The 24,709-nt window shown below is 38.4% G+C and overlaps 2 protein-coding genes across 2 annotated transcripts in view; both read left to right on the top strand.

Moving 5' to 3' along the window:
• The first annotated feature begins 827 nt into the window (after positions 1-827).
• RNF7 (ring finger protein 7) lies at positions 828-6,319 on the top strand. Its single transcript, XM_026101695.2, has 3 exons — positions 828-1,064; positions 4,124-4,171; positions 5,309-6,319. Exons 1-3 carry the CDS (start codon positions 887-889, stop codon positions 5,425-5,427), a joined length of 345 nt encoding a protein of 114 aa, XP_025957480.1. The 5' UTR covers positions 828-886; the 3' UTR covers positions 5,428-6,319.
• A 502-nt stretch (positions 6,320-6,821) lies between these two features.
• Positions 6,822-24,709, top strand: part of GRK7 (G protein-coupled receptor kinase 7) — a 28,394-nt gene continuing 10,506 nt past the window's right edge. Inside the window, exons 1-2 of the mRNA XM_026101693.2 lie at positions 6,822-12,460; positions 13,216-13,653. Of these exons, the coding sequence (XP_025957478.2) occupies positions 11,858-12,460; positions 13,216-13,653 (1,041 nt within the window). The 5' untranslated portion in view covers positions 6,822-11,857. The remainder of the gene's footprint in view (positions 12,461-13,215; positions 13,654-24,709) is intronic.

Raw genomic sequence — 24,709 nt, 5'->3', positions numbered from 1 at the left:
AAGCATAATTTACTTTAAATGCATACTATTAATATAGCACATTGTTTTAGTGCAACTCCATGGCATTGTATTTTATTTAAGCAGGTTATAAGTTTTGTGGTCTTTAAATGCAGCCTGATGAACTACTCTGCAGTTAGGGGAGTGACCTGTCTGGCAGTATGACAGGGGAACTTGTGCAGCGGCCTACTGGGAACTCTTGCGAAGAGGAAAAGAAAGGTACACTGCTGCTAACTTCTGCTCTGAAAACTTTAATTACTTCCCTTAGTTTGTTTGTCCTAACTTTAAATACAACAAAGTAAGTATCTTTTAAATTCAGTTTCTACATGGATTTTGGCATTAACGAATTTACCTTAAACTTCAAAGTAGGCTTAAGGAGATGGGGCACTATTTTGGAAAAATGAGTTTTGTATACTTTTATTTGGGTTAAAGTTAGCAAAGGAATCTAAAGTCCTATTATGTTTTTAAATAACTATGCATATTACTTGCTTTGTTCTTATCCACACTCTGAAACTGGTTTTGAAGACTCGTATAGTTGTATGTATGTATGTAAAGTTGTATGTAAATAGTTTAATATACACGTGTACCTGTGAATGCACAGAGAAATGATTATGCTATTCTTTTTGAATGTAAGCAGCCGTTTAAAACTCCCCTGCAGGTTTTTAGTCCTAGCGCTTCGCAGCTCTTGCCAGCTCACCGCTTCCCCTGTGCGGGATCACCCCTGCGTAACACGACTTTTGGTCCGGTTACCGGAGCTTCGGCAGCTGCGACCGCGGCCTGGCGCCCTCCCGCCCTCGCTCCGCCGTCACGTTAACGGCGCCCCGGCCGCCGCCGCGGGGCGGCGCTGCGGCCCCGTTCCGCCGCCGCCGGGAGGTGCCGCCCCTCCGCCATGGCCGATGTGGAGGACGGGGACGAGCCCGGCGCCCCCCACTCGCACGCGGGCTCCGCGGGCTCCAAGGCGGGCGCCACCGACAAGATGTTTTCGCTGAAGAAGTGGAACGCGGTGGCCATGTGGAGCTGGGACGTGGAGTGCGACACCTGCGCCATTTGCCGCGTCCAGGTCATGGGTAAGCGCCAGCGCCGGGCCCGGCCCGGCCCGCCGCGCCATGGCCGCCGCCCCCGCCGCGGGGCTGGCGGTGAGGAGGGGGCGGCGGCGCCCGCCCCGCCCGCGCGGGGCCGCCCGGCCGCTGCCTCTCGCGGCGGGGCGCCCCGGGTGCCCGGCGCTGGGCGGCCGCCCCGGCCGAACCTCGGCCGCGGACCGGACCGGGCCCGGCCCGCCGCTGGCGCCCCTCCCCCCGCGGCCCCGCGCGCCGCCCCCGCCGGCCGCCCGTCGGCAGGCGCAGCGAGCCCGGGCCGCCGCGGGTTGGGGCCGCGCCGGCGTAGCGGTAGCGCGCTAGCTCGTCTTTCAGCGCTTAACCCGGAGCCTGCCACGCTTTTGCCCGAGCGCACTCGTTACTGGTGAACTTAGCATACGCGAACGCACTGAAAAATAACAGTTTAGCTATTTTGGAAACCAGGAGAGTTTGAGAGCAGCCCTCATCCTTGACTGGCACTAGTGTTTTCTGACCTCTTTCCATTCACTTTGGATCTCCGGAAATTCCACAAATGCCCTTTTCTGCTGTGTATCCGCAGCAGTTTTGGCCTCTGTGCTGAGTCATCCCCGACACAGCTGCCCCGGCGGGTCCTCAGTGGGTCTGCGGCGAGGGGCTGCACTGGGGCAGGACGGGGAACCCGCTGCCCGGCCACCTCACAGGGCTGGGCAGCAAGGCGCCGCTGCTCCGGCCTGGTCTGGGCGTAGCAGAAACGCTCTGGTCTGGCCTGGCCTGATCTGGGCGTGACAGAAACTAGGCAAAAGCTACACTGCAGCCACTTCTTGTATATATGTTTTTACTGAGCGTTCATTGGAATGGGAAGAGCGTGTTGGTGTGCTCGAGCAAAAGAGACACAGCCCGGGCTGAAGTGGTGGGAGACCGGCCTCTTGTGTGAGCATGTTCAGGAGAGGTTTCATGCCTGCTTTCAGGTGGTGAACAGAGACCAGCCTGGGACTATGAAATCGGCTTCATCTGCTGAAAGTAAACCGTAGTTTGAAGAATGAATTTCCCTCTTCTAGCTGTTATTATGCTATGATTTATAAGAAAACAACTATTGGAGAGGCAGCTTCGGCTGATTACTCACGATTGTTACAGAAACAATCGTTCCTGTCATAGGGGACTATAAAAAGCTTTCAAACAAAAAGTCATCCAGATATTTTAAGAAAAGTTTAAAAATTGTTTATTTATAATTTTTCATAATTAGGCTAAGGGAGTATTTTTATTCTGAAATTAGCAGAGAAATCTGATACTCACTTTTTAAATATAGCGCAAACCAGATTTTTTGAATGGGAAACTTCATTATTCCCAACTTCAACAATTTAATGTTGACTCCTGCCAGATGTGGTCTGGCTCCTGTAGAGCCACTGCATCTGCAGTAACCTTTGGTTGGAGGCTGTGAAAGACTTGAGCTGGCTCCACATGTTCAAGGTTGGTTTGCTTGTTTTTGCAGGGGAAGGAGGTGTGAGCTGCCTAATTTTCTTTACTGGTTTAATTCCTTAAACCAACTTGGGCTTCAAGGATAACAGAAGCACAAGGGAAAGAAGCAGCAATGCAGAGGTGTCGCCTGGAAAGGGAAGGATTGCAGCAGCACTCACTTAATTCGGTTAACCTCTCACGGACTGACACCCTTAGGGTTGCGATGCAGGAATGGGGGCAGCTGGCATTGGTATAGGTTTAGTGATTTGTGTTCTCAGCAATGTCTCTAGCTGAAACTCTAAATCTAGACCTGGGATAGGTAAGCTGCTTTCACAGCAGCTACTAGCCCCCTGCAGCTTACTACCAGCATATTGATGCGACTCCAGATCAGTTTGTTTTGATGTGCCATATTGTAAATTGAAGCAGTTTGGCCCCTAGATGCTGTGGAATTATAATAATAGACAAGAGGAAACTTTACTTACTACTTTTCTTTTATCTTAGTGAGGAAAGGACAACTACCTAAAAGTTTCGATGTTCTTCCTTCTGCATTACCTGAAAAATGAGGACTATCTGGGCAGGTCAATCCAAAAGAAAAGCACTCTGCAGTATCTGGTAGAGAAAGCAGAAATATTCAAACTGAAGGTCCTGTATCATGTTACTTCTCTGTCTTTTGGAAAAATACGTTCCAACTGGTGACCTGCAGGCCAAATCCACCCATGGGATGCTTTTGTCTAAGCGATAGCCTCTTCTTTGGAGGAGATGTGTTTGCACTGTGTATGCTGCTTTAATAGTTGGACACTTTCTGTTGTGCACAGTCTGTGCATGTATGTCTATGGCAGTCCACGTTGGAGCAAAGGAGAAACGAAGGCATGCTTCCTCTGTATTTGTGTGGCCCAGTACAAAGCCTGGAAGCTGCCGCTACTATATCTGTAATCCTGAATGTGTCATCCAGACCTGTAGCCAAAGAGACTGGAGTCTACAAAGAAGATAAATATTTTTAGTTAGATATTTTCTCTATTTATCTCTTCATTTATATTACTAGGCTGATCAGTGTTTGAAAATAGTTTGTGTACATATGTCGGTATTGTGAAAATTATATGCAGGTATTCTTTAAGGAAAACAACCATATAAAAAAGATGGTAGTAGTAGGTGGGGGTGTGAGAGATGTAGAAGCTAAAAGAAATCAAAATTTTGAACGATTTCCTTAAAAGGAGATGTTGACATCTGAAAAACAAAGTCCTGTAATTAGGGTTTGGCTATGCACTTGCCCTGGTCTTAATATGCCTGGGTGCCTTGGTGTAAATCTGGTTGTCATATCTGCAAAATGAAGGCTTTTTTCAGCAGAAGTTATGAAAATAGTGAAGCAATGGAAAATAAACAAAACTTTTCAAACAGTTTGTAGTCCTTTTGATCTCTTGCAGATATGTATTTCATTGTATCGTGCACTATTTTAAATTTTAGGGGGGAGGGTAGTTTAATTTTAATGGACTTGAATCAGATAGCAAAATATGATTTTTACCTATGTAAATCGGTTCTGGAGTTTATGTTTTCCTCTGATAAACTATTCTTGAGACAGTATCCTGAGCATCAAATTGAGTTTTGTTCTTGTTTACTTTTAGATGCCTGTCTTAGATGTCAAGCTGAAAACAAACAAGAAGATTGTGTTGGTATGTAGTGATTTCATTTGCTTGTCTTTCAACTGAAGCTTTTTTCTCAGTAGGGTGCATTTTAAAGTTTGAAGGGAATACTAATTTTATCAAACCTCAAAAGTAAACTGGGTTTTAATTCTGCAGTCTATCGTTGTTTTACATTAGTAATGCTTTCGCTTTATTGTTTATTTTTGAGCACTAATAACATTAGTATTCACTTCAGATGTGATGTAGAACAAAACATCTTCAAATTTGCAACTAATCTGTTAGCATGTATGCTATTTTCTCATAACCTTTGCTTCACAACTTTAAGTTGACTTTTAAACCCAGTGGTAAACCTCTCCACACCCTGCTTCTTTCTGTATTAAGGTACATTGCCTCAACCCATTGTTATTTTTTTATGATTGTTTTACTAACCAGAACATGAATTACCTGTTCCAGAACATGTAGTTGGCTTGACAGGTGTCCTATTTAAGATAATCGAGGAGAGATTAAAAAACAAAACAATTTATAACACTCCTTTGATTGCCACCCCTATGTTCCGTTACTGCTAACTAAGAGTGGAAAAAAGCAAAGTGACTAGTACTATTCAAGGGTAGATGGAAAATAGGTGATGCTTTTGGTATGTTGAAGTAACTGTATCCTGTGAACAACTTCTGCTCTGAGATCCCAGTTTGAGGCTATATACTATGTCAAATGTGCCTTCTTATCACACATTTAAGTTTAAACATTACATTTCAGATAAGAATTTGGTAATAGGCTCTGTTGTGATAGCTAGTAGAGCATTGGCTACATTTTGCTACTGGGGCAGTAAAGTGAATAAAACTTAGCCAGATAGTTGCACTTGTTCCTGGTCAGAAAGATAAATATGTTTATACAAATCACAGAGCTGTACAAGAAGATGAGAATATATGTATTTCTTTTCATTTGGAAATAAATGCAAAGACTGGTGAGAGTGAGCTGAGAAGTGTCATAAGAATGACAGTAATAATTCAATCTGAGTGGATAAAGCACTGATGATACATTTTCTATCTAAATATCCTATAAGCTTGCAATATCTATAAACATCTGAGAATGATAGTTTGGACATTGCTATAAATGTTGGTTAGATGTCTGTTTAAGACTTTAACTGGAACATTTTCTCATTTCTTTCAGTGGTCTGGGGAGAATGCAATCATTCCTTCCACAACTGCTGCATGTCCTTGTGGGTGAAACAGAATAATCGTTGTCCCCTCTGCCAGCAGGACTGGGTAGTCCAGAGAATAGGCAAATAAAAACACTGGAAGTTTTTTTTTTCTGTGGAACTTGTTGAAATAGTGTATGTCATATGCCATATGCTCATACAAAAGAATGGAACAGGCCAGTCATGGAACAGTTTATTTGGTTTATCTGCTGCAATAATGGAGTGGTTTGATTGTGCAGTCTTTGCTGTATTAGGAGGCAATGGTCAGTCTTACTGCAGTTCTTTCCACAACTGAAAAGAGACACTATGTTAACAAACGTGTCTATTACAATCTGAGTGTTAACTGTATCTGTATCAGAACATAGAAATGTGTTTGTGCAGATTGTACCCCAAATACAGTCTAATGTTTTTGGTTAGAGAAAGGAATTAATTCAAAAGGAAGACCTTGTTTGAAAGTCTAATATATTGTATAGCTCATCTTCAGAAAAAAGGAACTGTTGTCTAAATGATATTGCCTACAGAACCACAGTCAGTGAGGTTTGTTAGAAAATATTTTGGTTTTTAATCTAAAATGAATAGTATGTGAAGCATTTATTATTTGTTTTTTCCTTCAGACTATACTATAAATTTCTCATTTAGGTTTTCTTTATGACTTCAGAAAATTTTGTTTTGCTGTATCTCAAAATCTGTTGCTGTATAATATTCTGTACATGATTTTTACAACCATAGTATTAAAATTTAACCACATTAATAATTTTTTATTTATATTTCTGTTAAAGGTCATGGAAATACGCTTTTTTAATCCAGAGACTTCTGGTACAATGACACATCTTCGATATCAGTTAACTAGTGATGTAAACAATTTTGCTGGTCAGTTGACTAATCTAGAAAGCAAGCAAAACTGACAATTTAGATATCTCAAGGAGTGCAGGTACTTATTAAATCTAGCAAAAATATATTATAATAAATTGTTATTTCATCAAGTCTGTTACAGAAATTTCTTTATCATCATTTTATCTGATACAAGGCTTGTTTTGGGGAGTAGGAGAAGGCATTGTTTCATTGTCATGGAAATTGTCAAAATATCTTCTTTCTGTTACCAGTCCTGTGTTTTTTATTACATATATTTAACTGCTTGCCTCTGACTTTCTGTTTATCTTTTCCCTAAATATCCAGAGTAATTACTATTAATCTGAATATATGCTGAGGGATTTTTTATTAATCTGAACGTATGCTGTGGGTATTTTTATAAGTAATAGAGAGGTTGAATTACTACTTCAGGTCTGAAACGAATTCAAACTTAATAAAATGGTTAATAAACCTGGGCAGATTTGAAACAATAATTATATGCACATCATTGTTTACTACAAAATAATCAACTTAAGTGTTTAAGGTTTATACATTTCTCAACAGAGGTATTTCTAGCTAGTTCTGTTTATTTTAAGTTTATTTAAGAGGTGTAACATCATTGTATAAAATAATTCCAATGGAAATCTTGGATTGTTTCATCACGTGTATGTGGAGAGTTTAATGTGCTTTTGTCTACTACTTACTTTCTTGCTTTTAAAAAGTTTTGAATGTTTTAAATCTAGCTCATGTAACAAGTCTCATTGTATGCTAAGAGAAACCACAAAAATTCCCTATCATGTCACTGTTGCAGTGTATCACATCAGTTGTTAATATCCCAGATGAGGTCTTCCTGAAAAATTAAACCAAATGCAAGAAAGGTTGATAATAACGAAGTACCTATAGCTTTTAGGTTGCTGTGGCCTGTTTCATCTTCACTTTTTCTGTTTGTGTAAGAGGATTCTTTCCTAACATGATGAGAAAAGAAAATCTTGTTAGATGTAGAAGTAATATTTAGCCATAGAAGTTAAACTATATTTAGCACCTATTTTCTCTGCCAAAATTTGGTCCCTGGTTCTATCCTCTAACCTCTTTTAGTTGCATCTAGTCACATCAGAGAATTTCTTTGTTCATTTTGCTTGGGTTCATGGAGAGTACCAAAGTAATTTTCACTCTGCTTTCAGTTCACATATGTCACATGCATGACTATTAACAACTGAAAATTAAAATTGCAGAGAAGTCTTCCTAAATGCCGCCTACCACAGGTCCTAATGCCAATGAAATGTTAGGGATGCTAGATGTTGAAATTGAAGCAGCCGGCCTGCCTTCTTTCTTCTACCTGTGTTAAATCTGAAGAAATTTTCATAGGATAGAAACCAGGTATGCTCAGTTCACTTTGAAAGAGATAAATCTTTGAAATAGATGAGAATCATAGAAAAATCTAGCTTGGAAGGGACCAGAGGAGACCATCCAGTTCAAGTTTTGCTGAAAGCGAGGCCTTAGATTAGGCTGTCTGGGGCCATGTCAAGCCAAGTCCCTCCCAGGGAGAGAGATTCTACTGCTGTCTGGGCCAGCTATTCCAGTATGTAATTGTTCTCATGGTGAAAAATCTTTTTCTTATATCCAGAAGGAATTTGCCCTGAATCAACTTTTGCCCATTGCCTCCTGTCCTATCATCGTGCATCCTTTTGAAGAGAGTACCTGCATCTTCATCTTAAAAAGCATCTGCTTTTTAAGTATTGATAGACTGAGATTAGATCCCCCCCACACACACACACACACACAAGCTCTCTCTTTCCTAGGCTGAATAAACCAATTTCTTTCAACCTCGTTTCATATGTCAAGTTATCTAACCCTTGCTGGACTCTGTATATTTTTCAATGTCTCTCTTGAATTTGGAGGACCAAAACTGGACACAAGTATTCCAGGTGAGGCTTAACAAGTGCTGAGTAGAGGTTCCATGTCCTCCTTCAAAGCATGAGTTTAATAAGTAAAGTTGTTCAGAGAAAAGGACCCTGTAAAATTTTAACACAAGAAAAGGGTATTGGGTTTTTTTTTAGTCTCTTTGACTTGATACAACTGTTTTTGACTGGAATTATCAGATATTGAGTATGGACATTTTCTTTGCAAATAGCTAAAATTTAAGAAAGTTATGTGAAAACAGAAATAGGATAGTGTCAGACATTAAAAGCAGATGACTCTAAAAGGTCTGTCTGCAGTACTGTACTATACAGCTGTTCAGATACTCATGTGAAATTTTGCCTTTGAGATAGATATAGGCAACTGCAAAACATTACTTGTTCAAGTAAGATGCTATTTGGAGGAATACTGTTTAATTCTGTGAAGTATTTCAAAGAAGCTGAATGAAGCTTTTCAGTTTAATGGAGATGGATGTAAACTGCCTTATTGTTAAGATAGCTTAATGTAGGTCATTGCTAAATTAATGTGGCATTAGAAAGTTTGTCATCATACAGGTAAAGTGTAGTCATCCTGTTTCCTTCTTGTTGCACTAGAAGACTTACAGTCAACTCACAAGATTTTCATTTCACTAACTGTAAAGAAAAAAACTGTGAATACTTAAATTCACTGAGTCGCCTTACTGCTGACGTGGGAAGAAAGTGTGGGAGGACAGCTTTAGTTTCTTTGTGGCTATCAATAGCTGAGGATCTTCAATATGTACTCTTAATGTGATGGATACATTGGCCTATATTTATATAGTTTTGTTATAATGTTAATCTTTAAGTTTTGTACAAAATCTCCAGAACGAATATTACATGCTAAAATGTAGAACCACCTGTTAGTTTGCATGAGTCTCTCTTAAAAAAAAAAAAAAAAACAATTTTATTTTGTCTTATTTTTCCAAATTCGTTGATTAGATAACCTTAGTTTATTTTATAGGATATATATTTTAGTTTTGGGAAAAAATATTTGCATGCTCTATCAGGAATTTGAATCTCTGTTGTATCCCAACTGGACAGCCTAACAGTTAAATTACAGATTCATTATCTCTGGCTTCACTGATTTGTACAGGCAAGTGCCTTTACCGAGAAAGAACATAAGAGAAATACATTATTGAGTATCCTGTTGACCAGTAGTTAGAGATGGAATATAGGGGAATGATTTTAAAGTCTTTGCATATTATTTCTCTGATTCAGAGAACACTAACTTGCATCCCATTTTTGCAGAGAGCTCTGCACAGAGCAGATACGAATGTCAGTAGAGATACCTGTGCCAGAGAAACTTTCTTGTACTCCAAATCATACGCTTTCCTTCCTGGTATCCCATTCACCTAGTTCTTAATAAATACCCACTCTTAGTACTAAATTTGTTCAGGCCCTATGTATGCAAAATCAGTTAGTTTTGCTTCTCACACAAACACGCTGTTTTATGAGAAAGCAACATTAACTTAAATAGCTGTTATCAGCCAATAGGTTAATGCTGAGGTATTCTTTTCCACTCTTTAATAAATGCTGGGCAAATCTGGATAATTTGGCAAATGTAGCTAGAGTCGTCCCTGAAAAGTAGCTTGAGTAGTGAATCTGTGTCCAAATATCTTACTGCCTTCGCTTTTTTTTTTTTTTTTAATTAAGTTGACTTCTTTTAGAGAAAGTTCATGTTCTGTAGAAATCAGGAAAGACTCTAATCATGAGGGCAAAATGATTTTTCAAGCTGTGGATTGTCTTTCTTGTGCAAGTACCATAAATATTAGGTATTTTCTTGATTTGTTTAGACATGATAGTATCAATAGTTAGGTATAGGCTTGAGTTCACTCTCGGGGCTCCAACTACCAGCCATTCATCGTGTTAAACTCTAAATTTGAGCTATGGTGATGTTTTTGCTAAGGGCAAAAAAGATCCTGCTGAATTTTAGGACCTGAAATTAAAGCTTTTGTTACTTCCTTTCTTGCCTTTCTGTTCTCAGGATGTAATTGGAATATGCTGCTGCTGCTGTGGGCATCATTTTCAGGAAAGCCACCAGCAAAATTCCACATTTCTTCCTTGGACTATTTTTTCAAATTTCTTTACTCTGCTGGCTGTGTTATTTAGCCATTTCTGTAACCCTCTTCTGTCCCATGCTTGCAATTCACCTGGCAGAATTAGCAATTACTGCAGCAAGCATGACTTCCAAATACTCTGCTGTACAATTACACCACGTTTTGCACACTGGCACTCTGCAGTGGATCATCCTCTCAATCTCAGCTAGAAAAACACACCTATAATGTAATTTTGTAGTGTATAAACATGAATTACATGTCAAATGGATTCAATGCAGGCAGAGGATTAAGCTGGTGAAAATGAAACACTGCATAGTGGTAGGGTAGTAGAGTTAACAAAAAGCAGCTGAGAAGGGCAGAGCACTTACTCTAAGTCTGAGCAGTGCCTGTTGTTACTTCTAGTGTTTAGCACTTGTTTTTCATGATTCAGCTCTTCAATTTGCTCTGAATATAACAGTGAAAAAAGGAAAAGGAAACTCTCTTTGAGTAGCTTGACCCTGTTGCTACTGGAAAAAACATGGAACTGCATTTCCTGCTCCTTCGATACCTTCCTTATGTCAAAGAGCTTTTTAGCAGGGGCTTAACGTGGTAAGTCCCACACATCATTTTTATTCTTTTGGAAAAAAGTGGGGCACAGATTTCCTGCTAGGCAGCAAGTGAGTGAAGTCAGGTGGATTTTGGCTTCACTTGATTGTAATCAGCTTTGTCCCTTTGTTGATGCCACCTCAGGCATAGGCTGTTGCCACCTTCTTGTCCTGCCACTTGTCATGATACAAGCTTAGCAGAGAAAATAAATTGAGACCACCGTATCATATGGAACTGTCTTGGCAAGATTTGGCCAGTCATTTGAGGAGTGTTTCTTTTTTCTGTGTGTGGGAGAGGAGATCAGAATTCTATGCTTTTTTGTATATAGGGATCATTATTTTTAGAGCAGCGCAGTTCTTAGCCTCTTCTTCGCGTAATCCGATTTCTGTTCCTTCAAAGGGAACAGTGTAAGGTATCAAGGTTTGCACAAGATATCTGCAGTCCAGAGCCATTGTTGTTAAGCATAATTTGAGTTTTGGAAGTGGGGGTGCTCAAGGACTGGATTGAGTAATTAAAAGCTCGTGTTAGTCTATGTCAGGTTCTGTTCCAGGCATGGAAGATTTGTGATAAAAGCTTTTTGTAAAAACAAATCCCATCTTACCTAATTCTTTGTACAGTGGTGTTCACTGTGTCATGAGCAAGGGAGCTAAGATGCTGTCCTCTGACTGGCCAGAGTGCCACTGAGTTTGGAGTGTGCATGTATTACAAACAGGAATCTTCACATCTTCTCAGCAGCCAGGGACACTGCATGTAGAGGTTATCGGGGCCTGTTCAGAGAAGCACCAGGCAAACTGCGTTTCTTTGGTGCTGCTAGTGAGAAGGTTTGCCTGGGATGTCATCCCTCAGCTATAGATAGCAAACTCAAAGCTCCTTACAGAGAAACCTCTTACCAGTCACTTTCCACAAATGGTGCGTATACCTAAAGGTACTTAGTGAAAATCCTTCAGAGGTATTTAATGCAAAAGTCTCTCTGGTGTGTTTCAGAAGCCCACACACACCACCAGCAGGGAGGAGTGCAGGGCAGCTGCAGCATAGCTCTTGGGACAGTTCCTCTTTTTGTCTCAGCTGGGCTCTGCCACCCCAAGAGCTTGCCAAGATGTGTGACATGGGGGGGCTTGACAACCTGATTGCCAACACAGCCTATCTGCAGGCCAGGAAGAGTGGAGATGGAGACACCAAGGAGATGCAAAAGAGACGTAAGAGCCTCTCACTGCCCAAGGCTGACCAGTGTAAAGACGCTAGACAGTCCATCGTTATTGATTATGAGAGCATCTGTGAGCAGCAGCCCATCGGCAAGAGATTCTTCAGAGACTTCTTAGAGACAGTGCCTGAGCATTTGGTAGCTAGGGACTTCCTGGATGAGGTATCAAACTGGGAGTTGGCAGAGGACAGTGTCAAGAGCAGTACCATGGAGAATATGATCACCAACTTTCTTAAGACAGGCTCCAAAAACTATCTGGGTTTCATGAGCTCTGATTTGGCCAGCAAGTGCCAGGCAGCCACTGAGAAGGACTATGAGAACATCGTGCAGCTGGCCAAGGAGGAAACCAAACTCTTCCTCCAAGGCAAGCCCTTTCAGGACTTCCAGGCCAGCCCCTTCTATGACAAATTCCTCCAATGGAAAGTTTTTGAGAAGCAGCCAGTGACTGACAAATACTTCTATGAGTTCCGAGTTCTGGGCAAAGGTGGCTTCGGAGAGGTAAGAGCTGTACCTTTGAGGTTGCTGGTCATCCCTCCCCTTTCAAGACCAGCAGGTGGGTTTGCAAAGAGGAACTTGGCAATAAATTAAAAAATCATTTCAAGTTTTGCAAAACTTGCTCCTTCAGGCTGTCCATTTCCCAGAAATTAGGCTGTTTGTCACCTATACGGTTGGGTAGACTCCAGATGCCGGTTAGTGAAGAGCTCCTCTAAGTATTTGTTCTGTGTCTATGCTAATAAAGAAACAGGACACAGGCTTGCATGACTGTTCATGTAGTTAATTATTAGCCTGCTTCGCACAGTTTTGGCCTGTGCTAGCTCATCCTCTCCCAGATAATTCTTAGGCACAGTTTAGGGAACAGCACAGATCAGGACTTGTTCCCAAAAAACAGTCTAAATGAGGCTTCCTTGTTTTGGCAGAGAAGAGAGTTCAGCTATACCAATGCAAGCTGTATATGCCACTTACTCCCATGGCCAGAGAATGGGTCCACATTCATTTTATTTACTAATACAGGTATACTAATGGAATCCTCAAGAATTTTGCACAAGGCCCATCATATACTAGTCCTGAACAAAACAGATGATATTTCTTTTTCCGTTATTTACTCTGCTAATATTCTCTCACGCCAGTTACTATCAGCAGCTACTAAAAGGCATCTGTGCTTCCCCAGTTCATACCTATTACTGCCCTGGATTTTTCAGTCTGTATGTGTAAAATAACTTCTTTACCTTTCTTTGTGCATCTTCCTTCTCTAGGTTTGTGCCATCCAAGTGAAAAATACTGGCAAGATGTATGCCTGCAAGAAACTGGATAAGAAAAGGTTGAAAAAGAAAGGTGGAGAGAAGATGGCACTACTGGAGAAAGAGATTCTGGAGAAGGTCAGCAGCCCTTTCATAGTCACCCTAGCTTATGCCTATGAGAGCAAAAGCCATCTGTGTCTTGTCATGAGCCTCATGAATGGAGGGGATCTTAAATACCACATCTACCATGTGGGAGAGAGAGGTTTGGAAATGAACAGGATCATCTTTTACTCAGCTCAGATCACCTGTGGGATTCTGCATCTCCATTCCATCAAGATCGTGTACCGGGACATGAAGCCAGAAAATGTCCTCTTGGATGATAATGGTAACTGCAGACTGTCTGATCTTGGTTTGGCAGTGCAAGTCAAAGAGGGAAAAGCCATCACTCAGAGGGTGAGTACAAGCTGTTTGAACATGGGCGGTGGGAAGGGAAGCTGTTCTATTTCTAATGCATTGAGTCCAAGACTTAATTCCTCAGGATTTGTTCTTTGCTAAAGACCTTACGTGGTCATTTCATTCTAAGAGACAGGTGGTAAGAAGATTTGGTTAATTAACTCTTCGGATGCTCTATGTAGTGAAACAACTTCTCTTCTTACAGAGAAATACAAGAATCAAGTTGACCTGATTTTTTTCTTAAGATAAAATACCAATGAATTTGGTAAGCATTTTAGAGAAGCTAACACAAGAGTCCTTGTGACTTCAACTATAGTGCCTAGTCAGGGATTTAACAAATGAATTGTTTGTATAACAAGTGGCAGTCAAAGGTATGGCTCCTTCTCTATCCAGTTTTTAAGTCCTAGAAGAATAAATTTTCTTCCAGATTTCTCTTAAGTAGTGGTACTGTTTGTATTGTAGGTGTTCGTGGTGCTGCCCAGTAAACAACTGTGAACCTTCCCCCCCTTTCAAATTCATTCCTGAAAAGGTTTGCAGACACAATGACAGTTTGAAAATGTGCATGCATGTGTATATGCGGAGGAGGAGAGAGGAGGATGGCCCACTAGTTTTGCCATGGGAATTAGAACGTGCAGTACCTCGGCCCTGCCTGTGGTCGTCCCAGATTGAGCCTGGTTTGTGATAGTGTCAGAAGGTTTACACAAGAAAGATGTATCATAGAACTTAAGTATGAAACAATTATTTATCCCATGGTATCCGGAGTGTAAGGATGTATATAATGAGTGAATATTTCTAAAATACATGCAAGAATTTGAAGAAATGGAACCAGCATTATAAATATTATAAAATTTCCCAAATGTTTAAAGTTATTCTGTACAAACTAAGGATAAGAGACAAGACCTGCCATTAACCTTTTGCATCATGCTTGAAATAAGCACATCTTTTGATGTTGTTGTTTAAGTAGAAAAATACAGTAATTCCTATTTTGAAGATATGTTTTCTTCTGATAGTTCAAAAATTTGTACTATGATTGTTTTTAGTTTTCAGTGAAAGAAAATATAGAAATTGATGCTTTATAAATAGGAAATAATCGTAAAATGAGAATGCACTGTGTTTCAGATGAATATCATGAGATTATAGTTTCTGTGATGGTTAAGGCAGGTTTTTTAATGGAAATTATTTGAAATGGGAATATTGTTTTGTTCGTGAAGATGGCCTTTTGATCATTGAACACATATACATGAGCTATAAACCTTACTGTATTTTGCAAATTATAGATACATGCATTTTTTTGATCTAATCTGCTTCCTTAGTTATATTTTACTGTGGCAACAAACTTTTTGTATACGAACTGTATGTTTCAGTTTTGAAATTACATTGACTGTGGTCTGAAAAATCATTTTGTCCAAAGGCAAGTTTTGCTATTTCTAAATATGTAGGTTTTGATAGAAGGAGAACAGCAAGAAAGCGTGTATTTAGAAATGTCTAGCCAATTGTATTTGTATTACGGTAGAATCCGAAAGCAGTAGTAGACAAGACAGAGTTCCTCCTTATTTTCTATGACAAAGTCATCAAGTTATTACAATGTCTTTTTCTTCTTTTGTAGTTCATAGTTTTTAGAAACAGTAAATTTAGTAACAGTAAATTCATCACTGTCTGAGCATAAACTGCAATGAATATACTACGTGTTTGTAGTATGTTATTAAAGTATAAGGTATTTCTTTTAAAGGCAGTTCTGTTTTCTGATAGGAAATTGAAATAGGAGAGAGAAGAAGAATCTTTCCATTTTCTGCCTCGTAAGTATGAGGGAGTTATGAACAACAATTCCCAGCAAAACTTTGCATTTCTATAAACTGACCCTATTTGAGTCATTTGAAACCTACTAATAAAAAGTACTGTATCAGGGCTAGGTATTACTATTATTTATTGTAATGCCATGCATAGGAAAATCTGAAAACACCTTTACAAAATTTGTTGCATTAAACCTCATAAGGTACTTATGTAATAAAATAAAAATGGTGCTGTTAAATCAATTTTTGTTTACTAATTGGTTACACCGTTACTGTTAAAATTGCCAGAAAGTTTATATCGTTGCATGTCTTTTGAGTGTGAGTACCAAATTGTCAGTATTCTAAAATATTGAGCAAAAATATTTGTATAGGCATAATTTTATTCACCCAAAGAAATATGTGGCCTCAAGACAGACTTATTGAATTAAATGTCACCATTTATAAGGGCAGTTTTAGAAGCTGAAGCAGAAAATACATTACTCCCGGACAAATCTGTTTTTACTGTATACATGCCTTAAATGCGTAACATCAGAAAGCCGTTTGCGGATTTTGGATGATACGTCTGAACTGACGATACAAGGCTTACAATTTTCCATCACTAATTATAGGGAAACACCACTGATCTGTAATATAAAAAACTTTTCATTTCAACCTATCTATCTATTTGCAGAGAATCATTTTATTCAGATGGATGTTGTAATGCATTCAGCTTTGTTCACATCTCCTCCATTTAAAAGTAATTCTGACTTCCAGGCCTTGTTAACCTCCATTTATGACCTGATTCTTCAATATCATGCTTAAAGTACTGTTCCATTGTGCTAAGTGGATAAAGCCTAACTATGTTTCAATCATATTCACAAACTATTCTACTGTCTTAAAGTAATTAGCTAATACTACTACTACAAAATGAAACCATGGTTTAGCTGTCTGGTACAGCTGTGCTGTAAATACTGTCACTGCAGATCCACTGCCACAGTGATGAACCTCTTTTATTTTCATCTGTTCAGATAAATCTTACTTAGCCAGCCTCACACGTCTTACGAAGAAAAATTAAGATAGTTTATTAGTCGAATAGAAGGCAGAAATATATATTGGAAAAAAAAAAGGATCCGTTGCAGTCTTTCTGGAAGGTGATATATTAAAAGAAAAAGGCTGATATTTTTTCTTCTTTCTGCTGCATAAGGATAGCTTGTGAGCTTGATTTGTTTGAACTTTTAGTTTTATTTCTCATTTTTCATGGTAGAAATGTCAGTAACATCAACTGTTGGATACCTTGTTTTGCTGAAGTACTGTTCCAGAGGCAAAAAAAGTAATAGGCTTTTGTGCATCATATTTTAATAGCTTACTTACACTGAATGGATTTCCACAATGCAAGCTACCCTTGTTTTCAGTAAAGCTGCTTTTATCATGAAATCCTATTCATTCTGAGTATGAATATCCTATTTTAGTCTCTCACTCTTAAATAAACAAGCAGAATGGGGACATTTCTTAAATATAGCACTTTCCTCCAAATGTTTTTTTGTGGGTATGAACTAAATAGATGCTAAAAATAAAGTAAACTAATAAGTTGTTTTCAACAACTACCTAAAGCACCTTTCTCTCTGAGTGACTTAAGTTTTTCTTCCTATTAATCTGTTCATAATATCTCTAGATCTTTATTTGTTAAATGAATCTTCCAAAAAAAGGGTGAAAAGAAATCCACATTTCCATTGCAAATAAGCAAAATAAAATAGAAAACTATTCCATGCTGTTTATTTATCAGAGGGACTCAAATAAATGAAGATATGACCTAATTTTCTTCTTTCTTGCTTTCTCTGAAAACTGACCAGTGAACTATGTGATTTCTATACTGCCCATAGTATTTCTTATTATAATAAATAAACTGAATGCTACATTAACTGTATCCATTTGTTTTGGTAAGAAACTTGTGCAAGTTTTATTTAAATTTTTTTCCAAGATATAGAGAAGCAAAGTATTATTTTAGTAACTATATACTCCTATATCTTCTTCTCTGAATAGTCGTCCTTTACCACATTAACTTGGGGAGAAACAATAATGAAATATTTTTAATATTTTTCTAGCCCTAATCCCAATCCTGAAGAAAAAAGTGAGTGTGTTTTTCTTTAGGTTTTTATGTACTTAAAGAAGTCAACCAGGATTTTATAAAAATCCAAGTATCTAATTTCTACTGAGTCTGCAACAGTAAAGTACCCAGAGATTGTTTTTAGAAATCTTACATACATACCTTTAACATAATCCGGTTCTTTAGTTTGTTCCAGATGTCTCAAAAAATTAATATACAACTGATTCTGTGAAATCAAGACTCAGCCAATCAAAGTTAATATTGTAACAGCAGCACACTGTAATTCTTTTCAAATTGCTCTCCTTGGCTTTTTTTTAATAAACAAGCAAAAAGGTCATTATTTGATGCAAGGTAGATACATAAATTCAAATGTATTTGCTTGCAACTTACCCAGATTTTCAGGAAGACTTAATATTTACAGAACCTCTTAAAATGCCTTAATGATTATATACTTTTAAATCAGATGATTTATTTAGCTGTCTAAATATGGAGTAGACATCTGATCTTAGGTACCTGCTTAGAAAATGTTCATCTCCATGTGTTTTGGCTGTAACTGTGCTGCTGTGAAAATGCCTCTTAATATCTCATAGATGGTGAAACACAGTAACAGAGTTTTTTGGCTGTGAGATAGCAAGATGTTCACTGTCTTTTCTTTGTCCCAGGTATTATGAAGTAGAAACGTTGTAGTGACTTTCATCATTTCTTATGCCCTGTTGAATAGTATGTAATATATGGATTTGTTTGTCTAATTTCTTTATTTCACTAGAGATTGCAAAAAAAAAAAAAAAAAGAAAAGAAAAAACAGTAATTCTGTGCATTCTGAAAACTTTGTACACCTCTCATGAGTGTATAAGCCATTAAAAGTAAATTTGTCACAATTTCAAAGCATCAAAAAACTGCTAGCATCTCGTGTATAAATACATACCACCCATACATCAGCAGGGAATCTATAAATCCCTTTGCAAATCTTGTTACGTGATTAGATTATCACATGGCACAAGTGGCAGGCTAGTTAACGAGTTCCTGTTTTAGACATTTTCAACTTTTCTGTGAAATTTCTGTGAAACTGTAGTGTTTATGCACTGTTTGCCAGCCAAAGTTTATTTTCATTCTAGGAGGAAAGGTTTCTTGAAATTTATATGGGTGATTTTAATGTGATTTTTATAGAGTAATGTGTATTTATGCTGCTGAAGTGGTATTGTACTGTTGATGATTTAATACTTATGTAATTGAAGGGGTAGCTTTGGTCTCCTTTAAGGATTGTCACTACAGGCACTCTTTGAGAAATACTTGGATGCTGTACACCAATTGTCTGTAATTACTATAAATCTCAGCTTATTTTGGAAAACATTAACTCTACTTTCAGAAAAAGAATGCTCCTTAACAAGGTGTAGAAAGTGTGATGGATACCCACCTTTAGTTTTCTACCTCCTTTTCAATTGCTAAAGCAGCAGCTGGAAACATCATCTCGCTCTCCATGTGAACGTCAGCCGTGTTATTTTGAACCTACCTAGGCAGTTGTAAATAATTGTAATGCAGTAATAATTATAGAGTTTATGAAACTTTAATTTCACTAAGGTGTGCTGGTTTGTATTTTTGAAGTGCTACCTCGTTATAGGATGGAGAAATCACCAAAAATTGAATTTAAAATACACAGGTTTGAAGACTGACAATCATGGAAATAAAGTAGTAGAGGGCAATTAAAAGTTACTTACAGTGGTTTTTTTTTTTTTTTAATGAAACAAATATCCATAGTGTGGCCTTCTGGTGATACATAAGTGTACATTCCATCTAATATATGCATACTTAGGTAGAATTTTTATTGACATCATTGGAAACAGAAATAAACTATTTGCCACTGATAAAGAAATTATTCAGGACTTTAAAAGATATCATGATTCTTAATACAAATGTCCCAGTAGCATGTCTTTTAGGTGTTGATTATACAGCATATAAAGCTGGGTTATATTTTTAAATTACTGCTTTTTAAATGTTGGAATTCTTTTTGTCTCGTATCCCTGAGATAGGCAACAGGGAGAAATTGAGAGGCTTTGAAGGTGATTTTTGCACAGGCAAAATGTTAGATTTGTGTCTAGTTGCGCACTCATTTGGCTATCATTTACAAACTATCAATGGAAATACAGTTCTGTAAACCTCTTAAGTTTTATCTGGTCTGAGAAATTGTAATGTACATAAGATGGGTATTAAGTTGTGTTTTTTCTTTTTTCTCAGTGCGAGCAAGGACATTAATTGAAGAACATTCTAACTGCTTATGACTGATTATGGAAGTAGTTCTTTTTACATATGGCAGAAATAAGGACCCCTCATCCCACATGCCAGGTTTCTCTGCTTGAACAGTTTGACCTGCTGTCCTTTTTCTCCAGGTCACCAAAGCTCTTCTTGTTATACAGCTGGAAGTTTACCTGGTGTATGTGAGTCAAATGCTGCTGCCCATATCCAAATGAGTAATAATATTTAATTTCCTGAGAATGGTTGTGAGAAAAGGGAAACTTCACAGTTCTGTTTAGTACCCTCACATCTTCAGTATATCCAAATGTAGGGGAGTCGATTCCCTTTCACAGAAATCAATGCAGATTTGCTGTTTATTTCAGGAAGAGCTTTCTGCCCTTATGGGGCAGAAGGGAGCAAGGACGATTTGGTACCATCGTTCTGCCTCCTACAGTTTTTGCACTAAACAGCTGTTATATGTAAATTATGAAGTACTTTTGTGCAGACATATGTGAGCCAGAGGGCTTAACTATTGAAATAATAGCTGTGAAAAATAAACCTGTGTAAACATATTTTGGTAGCATTCATAAAAGTACATTCATATCTGAAGAAGTTTCAGGCTTCTTCACAGTTTTCCTGTGCTGTGTTTTATATATTTGAAGGACATCATAATATTTTTATAGGAAAAACATGTTTTGGTTAAAATCTTATTCAAAATGTCCTTTTGCCCTCCTGTATGTTTGTTTATTATAAGATTCTTTTTCTTAGGAAAACATAAGGAAATCTATTTAGATGTTCCTGAAACTTGCAGCTTAATTTCAAGACAGTTGAGAAGCGGGGAGAAGGGTTCAGACTTGTGAAATAAAAAATAACTAAGCAAACACTTGTACAGTTGACCTTTGGTCATCACTACATTGCATTTCTATTGGATAACATTCTGTAAAAAGCTGTTCTTCCTTCGTGCTTTTAAAAATGACAACCCTTCATTTGTTCACGATTGGAAGCAGTGACTGTTGCTGCTACTTTACAGTTTCAAAACCAGCATTCTGCTCAGGCATTTTTAAGCGTGACATGTAAAATTGATTCAGTTTTACCAGTGTGACAGCTGGTATAAAGTGCTTCTTACTGACAGGTATTTTATATTTTTTCCCCAGAATTATATACTTTACAAAATGAAAATCTTATCCACTATGAATGCCATGATCACGAAGAGTGAAGGGAACAGAGATGATTTGGTGCCTTTTTTCTGCCTCCTACAGTTTTGGGGATGGCAGAAAGGATACAGGAGTAGTCTAAAATTACAAGAATACAGTGTGCCCCAACCAGACATCTTGCTGCACAGGACAGGCCACCAACCAGACACGTTTTTTTCTGTCTGGAAAAAGCCATTGTGTCCCTTTAAGATGTAGCCTCAAGGGCCTTTGCATGACTTTTAAGCGTGTTCTTTATTCGGTCTAATCTAACAATTACTAAATACTATAAAATGTTTTATTAAAAAGTAAGAAATAAGATAGCTTATCAAGTTCGTAGAGCTGGTCTAAAGCTTGATTAAGCTCTCTGAGGATGAAAAATGCTATGTAAGTGCTAAACACTACTATTTAGTCTGTCTTTTGAGGCTTATTATTATAGAAACCAATACACGTGCTGGAATGATTAATTTAAATAAATGGTCTAATGGGCCACTTGTTGATTCAGCATTACCAAAAATGTTGTATTTCATTGGGTAAGAAAAGAAGTATTTGGCTGACAATGTATTTCTTTGAATTGTCGATTTGACAGCTTTGGCTAGAAAAAGTACTGCAGGAACTAGAAGCTACGGGATGCATAGGAATGTTTTGTTTAGTACTTCTGTACTGAACCAAAGAGGAGATTCTGCTTACTGTGGTGTCAGTTAACACACATATAATGACATTTTTATGAAGACACAAAATAAAAAGCTGAAATACAGACCCAAACAAGTGAAAAACTGTTGGCTTAGTTTTGCTTGTTGTTCAAAATCTGCTAGTGGAAGGTAGTAGCAAGCAGGTTCAAAATAAGTGGAGGTGGTTCTTAACCGAGTGTGCTGTTAAGCTGTGGGGCTCTTTTGCAAAGGATGTTGGAGAGTCAAAGGATTTATCTGGGTTTAGGGGGAGAGTATACAGTTCATTGAAGTGAACTTTCTTCTGGGAAACCATATCTATCTCTGGAAGTCCTTGACCTGCAAACACCTGGAGTCTAAAAGAGTATTAGAGATGTCATATATGCACGCTATGGTCTTGTACTCTTCCCTAAGCATGTGTTTTTTGGCCAATTTAGACAGTAAACTGGGCTAGGTGGGCCTTTGGTCTGATGCAGTACCCCTGTTCCTATACTTACGTGTAAAAGAATTGTACTTTCATCATCAGTCCTAATCCCAAAAGATAACATGGATGATATCCTGTGGATTTCAGTAATAGTGACCATCCAGGCCTCGTCATTTCTGTTACTTACCCTACAGAGGCTGGACCTACGTTGGAGAGCCATTGCCCTTCTCAGAGCACCTTGCAGTCCTGTTCCCTCAGCCACACCTGCACTGAACGTAGGATTTCTTTGTCCTCTTTGAGCAAGCCACTCACACATTGTGCTGTGATACTGTAGTAGCATTTATTATGAATGGTTTCATAAAGTGTATACCGAGCTAAGTACGTGGAAATTTTTCTTCCTGGTGAATATTGCTTATGGAATATTCAATAGTCATTAAGTAATAAAGCCATAAGCATCTCCAAAGTGAAGCATTATTATTCCCACATTATAGATGAGAAATAGTCAGGAGAAGTTAAAGAAGGAAAGAAACTGTCCACAAATTTAAAAGGAAGATTTTGTTACAGGAAGGCTAAAGAAACCCTGATAATTCTTGGATTGTAATTTTGTGGTTATGATTCTATACCGAGTGTTCTGCATGGCCTGTATGACGCTATCCCCATAATGTCTGATTGTTTTGCTGTCTTTAAATGTATATTTCTTCTGATGACACCTCCCTGATGTAGGGAAGTTAGCCAGTTCTACAACTGATATCTGAGACAGAGATAGTGATTTACCCATGATCTTGCAGAAAATAAGCAGGTGGATGCTGTAGTCTCCAATTAGTGCTCAGTTACTGAGCTATTCTTCTTCAAGCCATTTATCTCTTTAATTTCCATATAGTGTGAATCTAAACTGAAAAATACACTATACTGTGTCTGGTTTTCTTCCCGTGAGTGAGCACAGAGGCAGCCTCCTCTTGCTATAGCAAAAGTCACTTTCTCTCACCTGTGCGCAACTTCTAATAGCAGCTTCAATGATTACTGATGTCCAAGCTTAAAACTGTAAAAAAAGATTGTGTATTTTTTACTACTCCAGTTACTGACTTTGATTCCCAGAGGCAATTTTTATTTCTTTTTTTCTAATGAAGCAGAAATTTGTTATGTCCCTTTTTTGGTTTTATCTGTTTTGGTTTGGCTTGGTTTAAAGCAGCCACCTTTTCCTGTTAAAACTACGTCCCTATGTGAAAGTGAAAAAAACTTCTGGTCTTGAGTTTTGTGTAAGCATGTGGCTTCGGGAACTCCTAAGCTCCTGCACTGACATTGGCATTATCTTTTCCTGCGACTCTAGACAAGCCCCTTCCTCTTTGTGTTCTTCTCTAATCAGTGGCCTGTCTGAAAGTCTGAGCACCTCGCTTTTGCTAAGTGTTCGTGACACGCTGAAATCTTTGTTGTGTGAGACTTTTCATGGGTGCAATAGAGAACATTCCTTTCTGCTAATTAAATTTGATGTTATCTTTTTTTATAGAATAGTTGCTTATTCATTTGATCAGCTGGTTTCTTACTACTGTCTGATCATTTGGTAGAGGAACTGTAATTCTGTGTCACTAACTTAAATTATACTGCATTCCTCCTCAGAGTGGCTCTTGGGAGAAAAATGAAGATTGAGAAGTGAATGACAGAGGAAGATCAGTTGTTCTTCCGTACATCTAGGGCCTGTTAACTTATGTGCAGAGAAAACTTTTCCATGCTCTGTTTCTGCATTCCTGCAGGGTCTATTAAGGCCATTGCTGAAGGAGCGGAGGAACAGCTGGGAAAGAGAACAAAGCAGTCGGTGGCACCCCTTGGAGGAAGGAAGGACTGAGCCCCAGGAAACAGCTGATGGAGCTAAACTCAGCTTGTTTTCTTCTCTGTTCAACAGTTCTTGTGCCATGGCAAACAAAAGATAGACATTCTGGTTTGCTTTACTGTTTAGTTTGTGATATCAGTTGAGTGCGCTTTGCCGAGATCTGTGGGAAAAGGTAGAGGGATCTAAATCCCAATGCCCCCAGTTTGCCAGTGTCTGTGCTGATGAAAACTGCAGACAGTTTTACATCTTTCTTCACTGTATTTGTTAGAAGCTGAGATACCGTGTTGTTCGAGGTACTTTTCCCTTGTCAGGACAGTAATCTGAATAAGATGTGTGAGCGCAGTTAGAATTATGGGCTGCATTGTGCTGCAAGCTGTAGTGGTGTGCCAAGTGCCTTTGACTGTACTGAGAACTGAGTGCACTTAATGCTTCTCAGGATCACATCTTGTATTATTAACAGATTATAATTATGTGGCCTTTTAAAAATTTATACAGGATCCCATTTCAGAAAAGAAACATTTGCATCCCTTCAGATGAATCATTTCTGCTATGCCCTGTCAAACCGCATTCAAAGCAACAATTCCACTTAACAGCAGTTCTTCACTAATGTATCCAAGGACAACATTTGGTCATTGTATTTTAGATGTTTATGGAAAAATTATATTCTGTGTTCTTAAGATATGGAAGTTCAGGGAGAAAGATCTTTTAACCCTTAAAAAAAAAGTCAATTAAAATTTAATTGACTAGAATTTGATTTATATTTTTATATTTTGAACAACGTATGCTAATAAGGCACCCTGCCCACCATCATGAAAGATAATATTAGATGAAGAGCAATCAAAAAATG

Source organism: Dromaius novaehollandiae, chromosome 9 (genome assembly GCF_036370855.1).
Source record: "Dromaius novaehollandiae isolate bDroNov1 chromosome 9, bDroNov1.hap1, whole genome shotgun sequence".
NCBI lineage: Eukaryota > Metazoa > Chordata > Aves > Casuariiformes > Dromaiidae > Dromaius > Dromaius novaehollandiae.
Note: the sequence above shows the minus strand (reverse complement) of the source record. Positions and strands in the feature narration are given on the sequence as shown.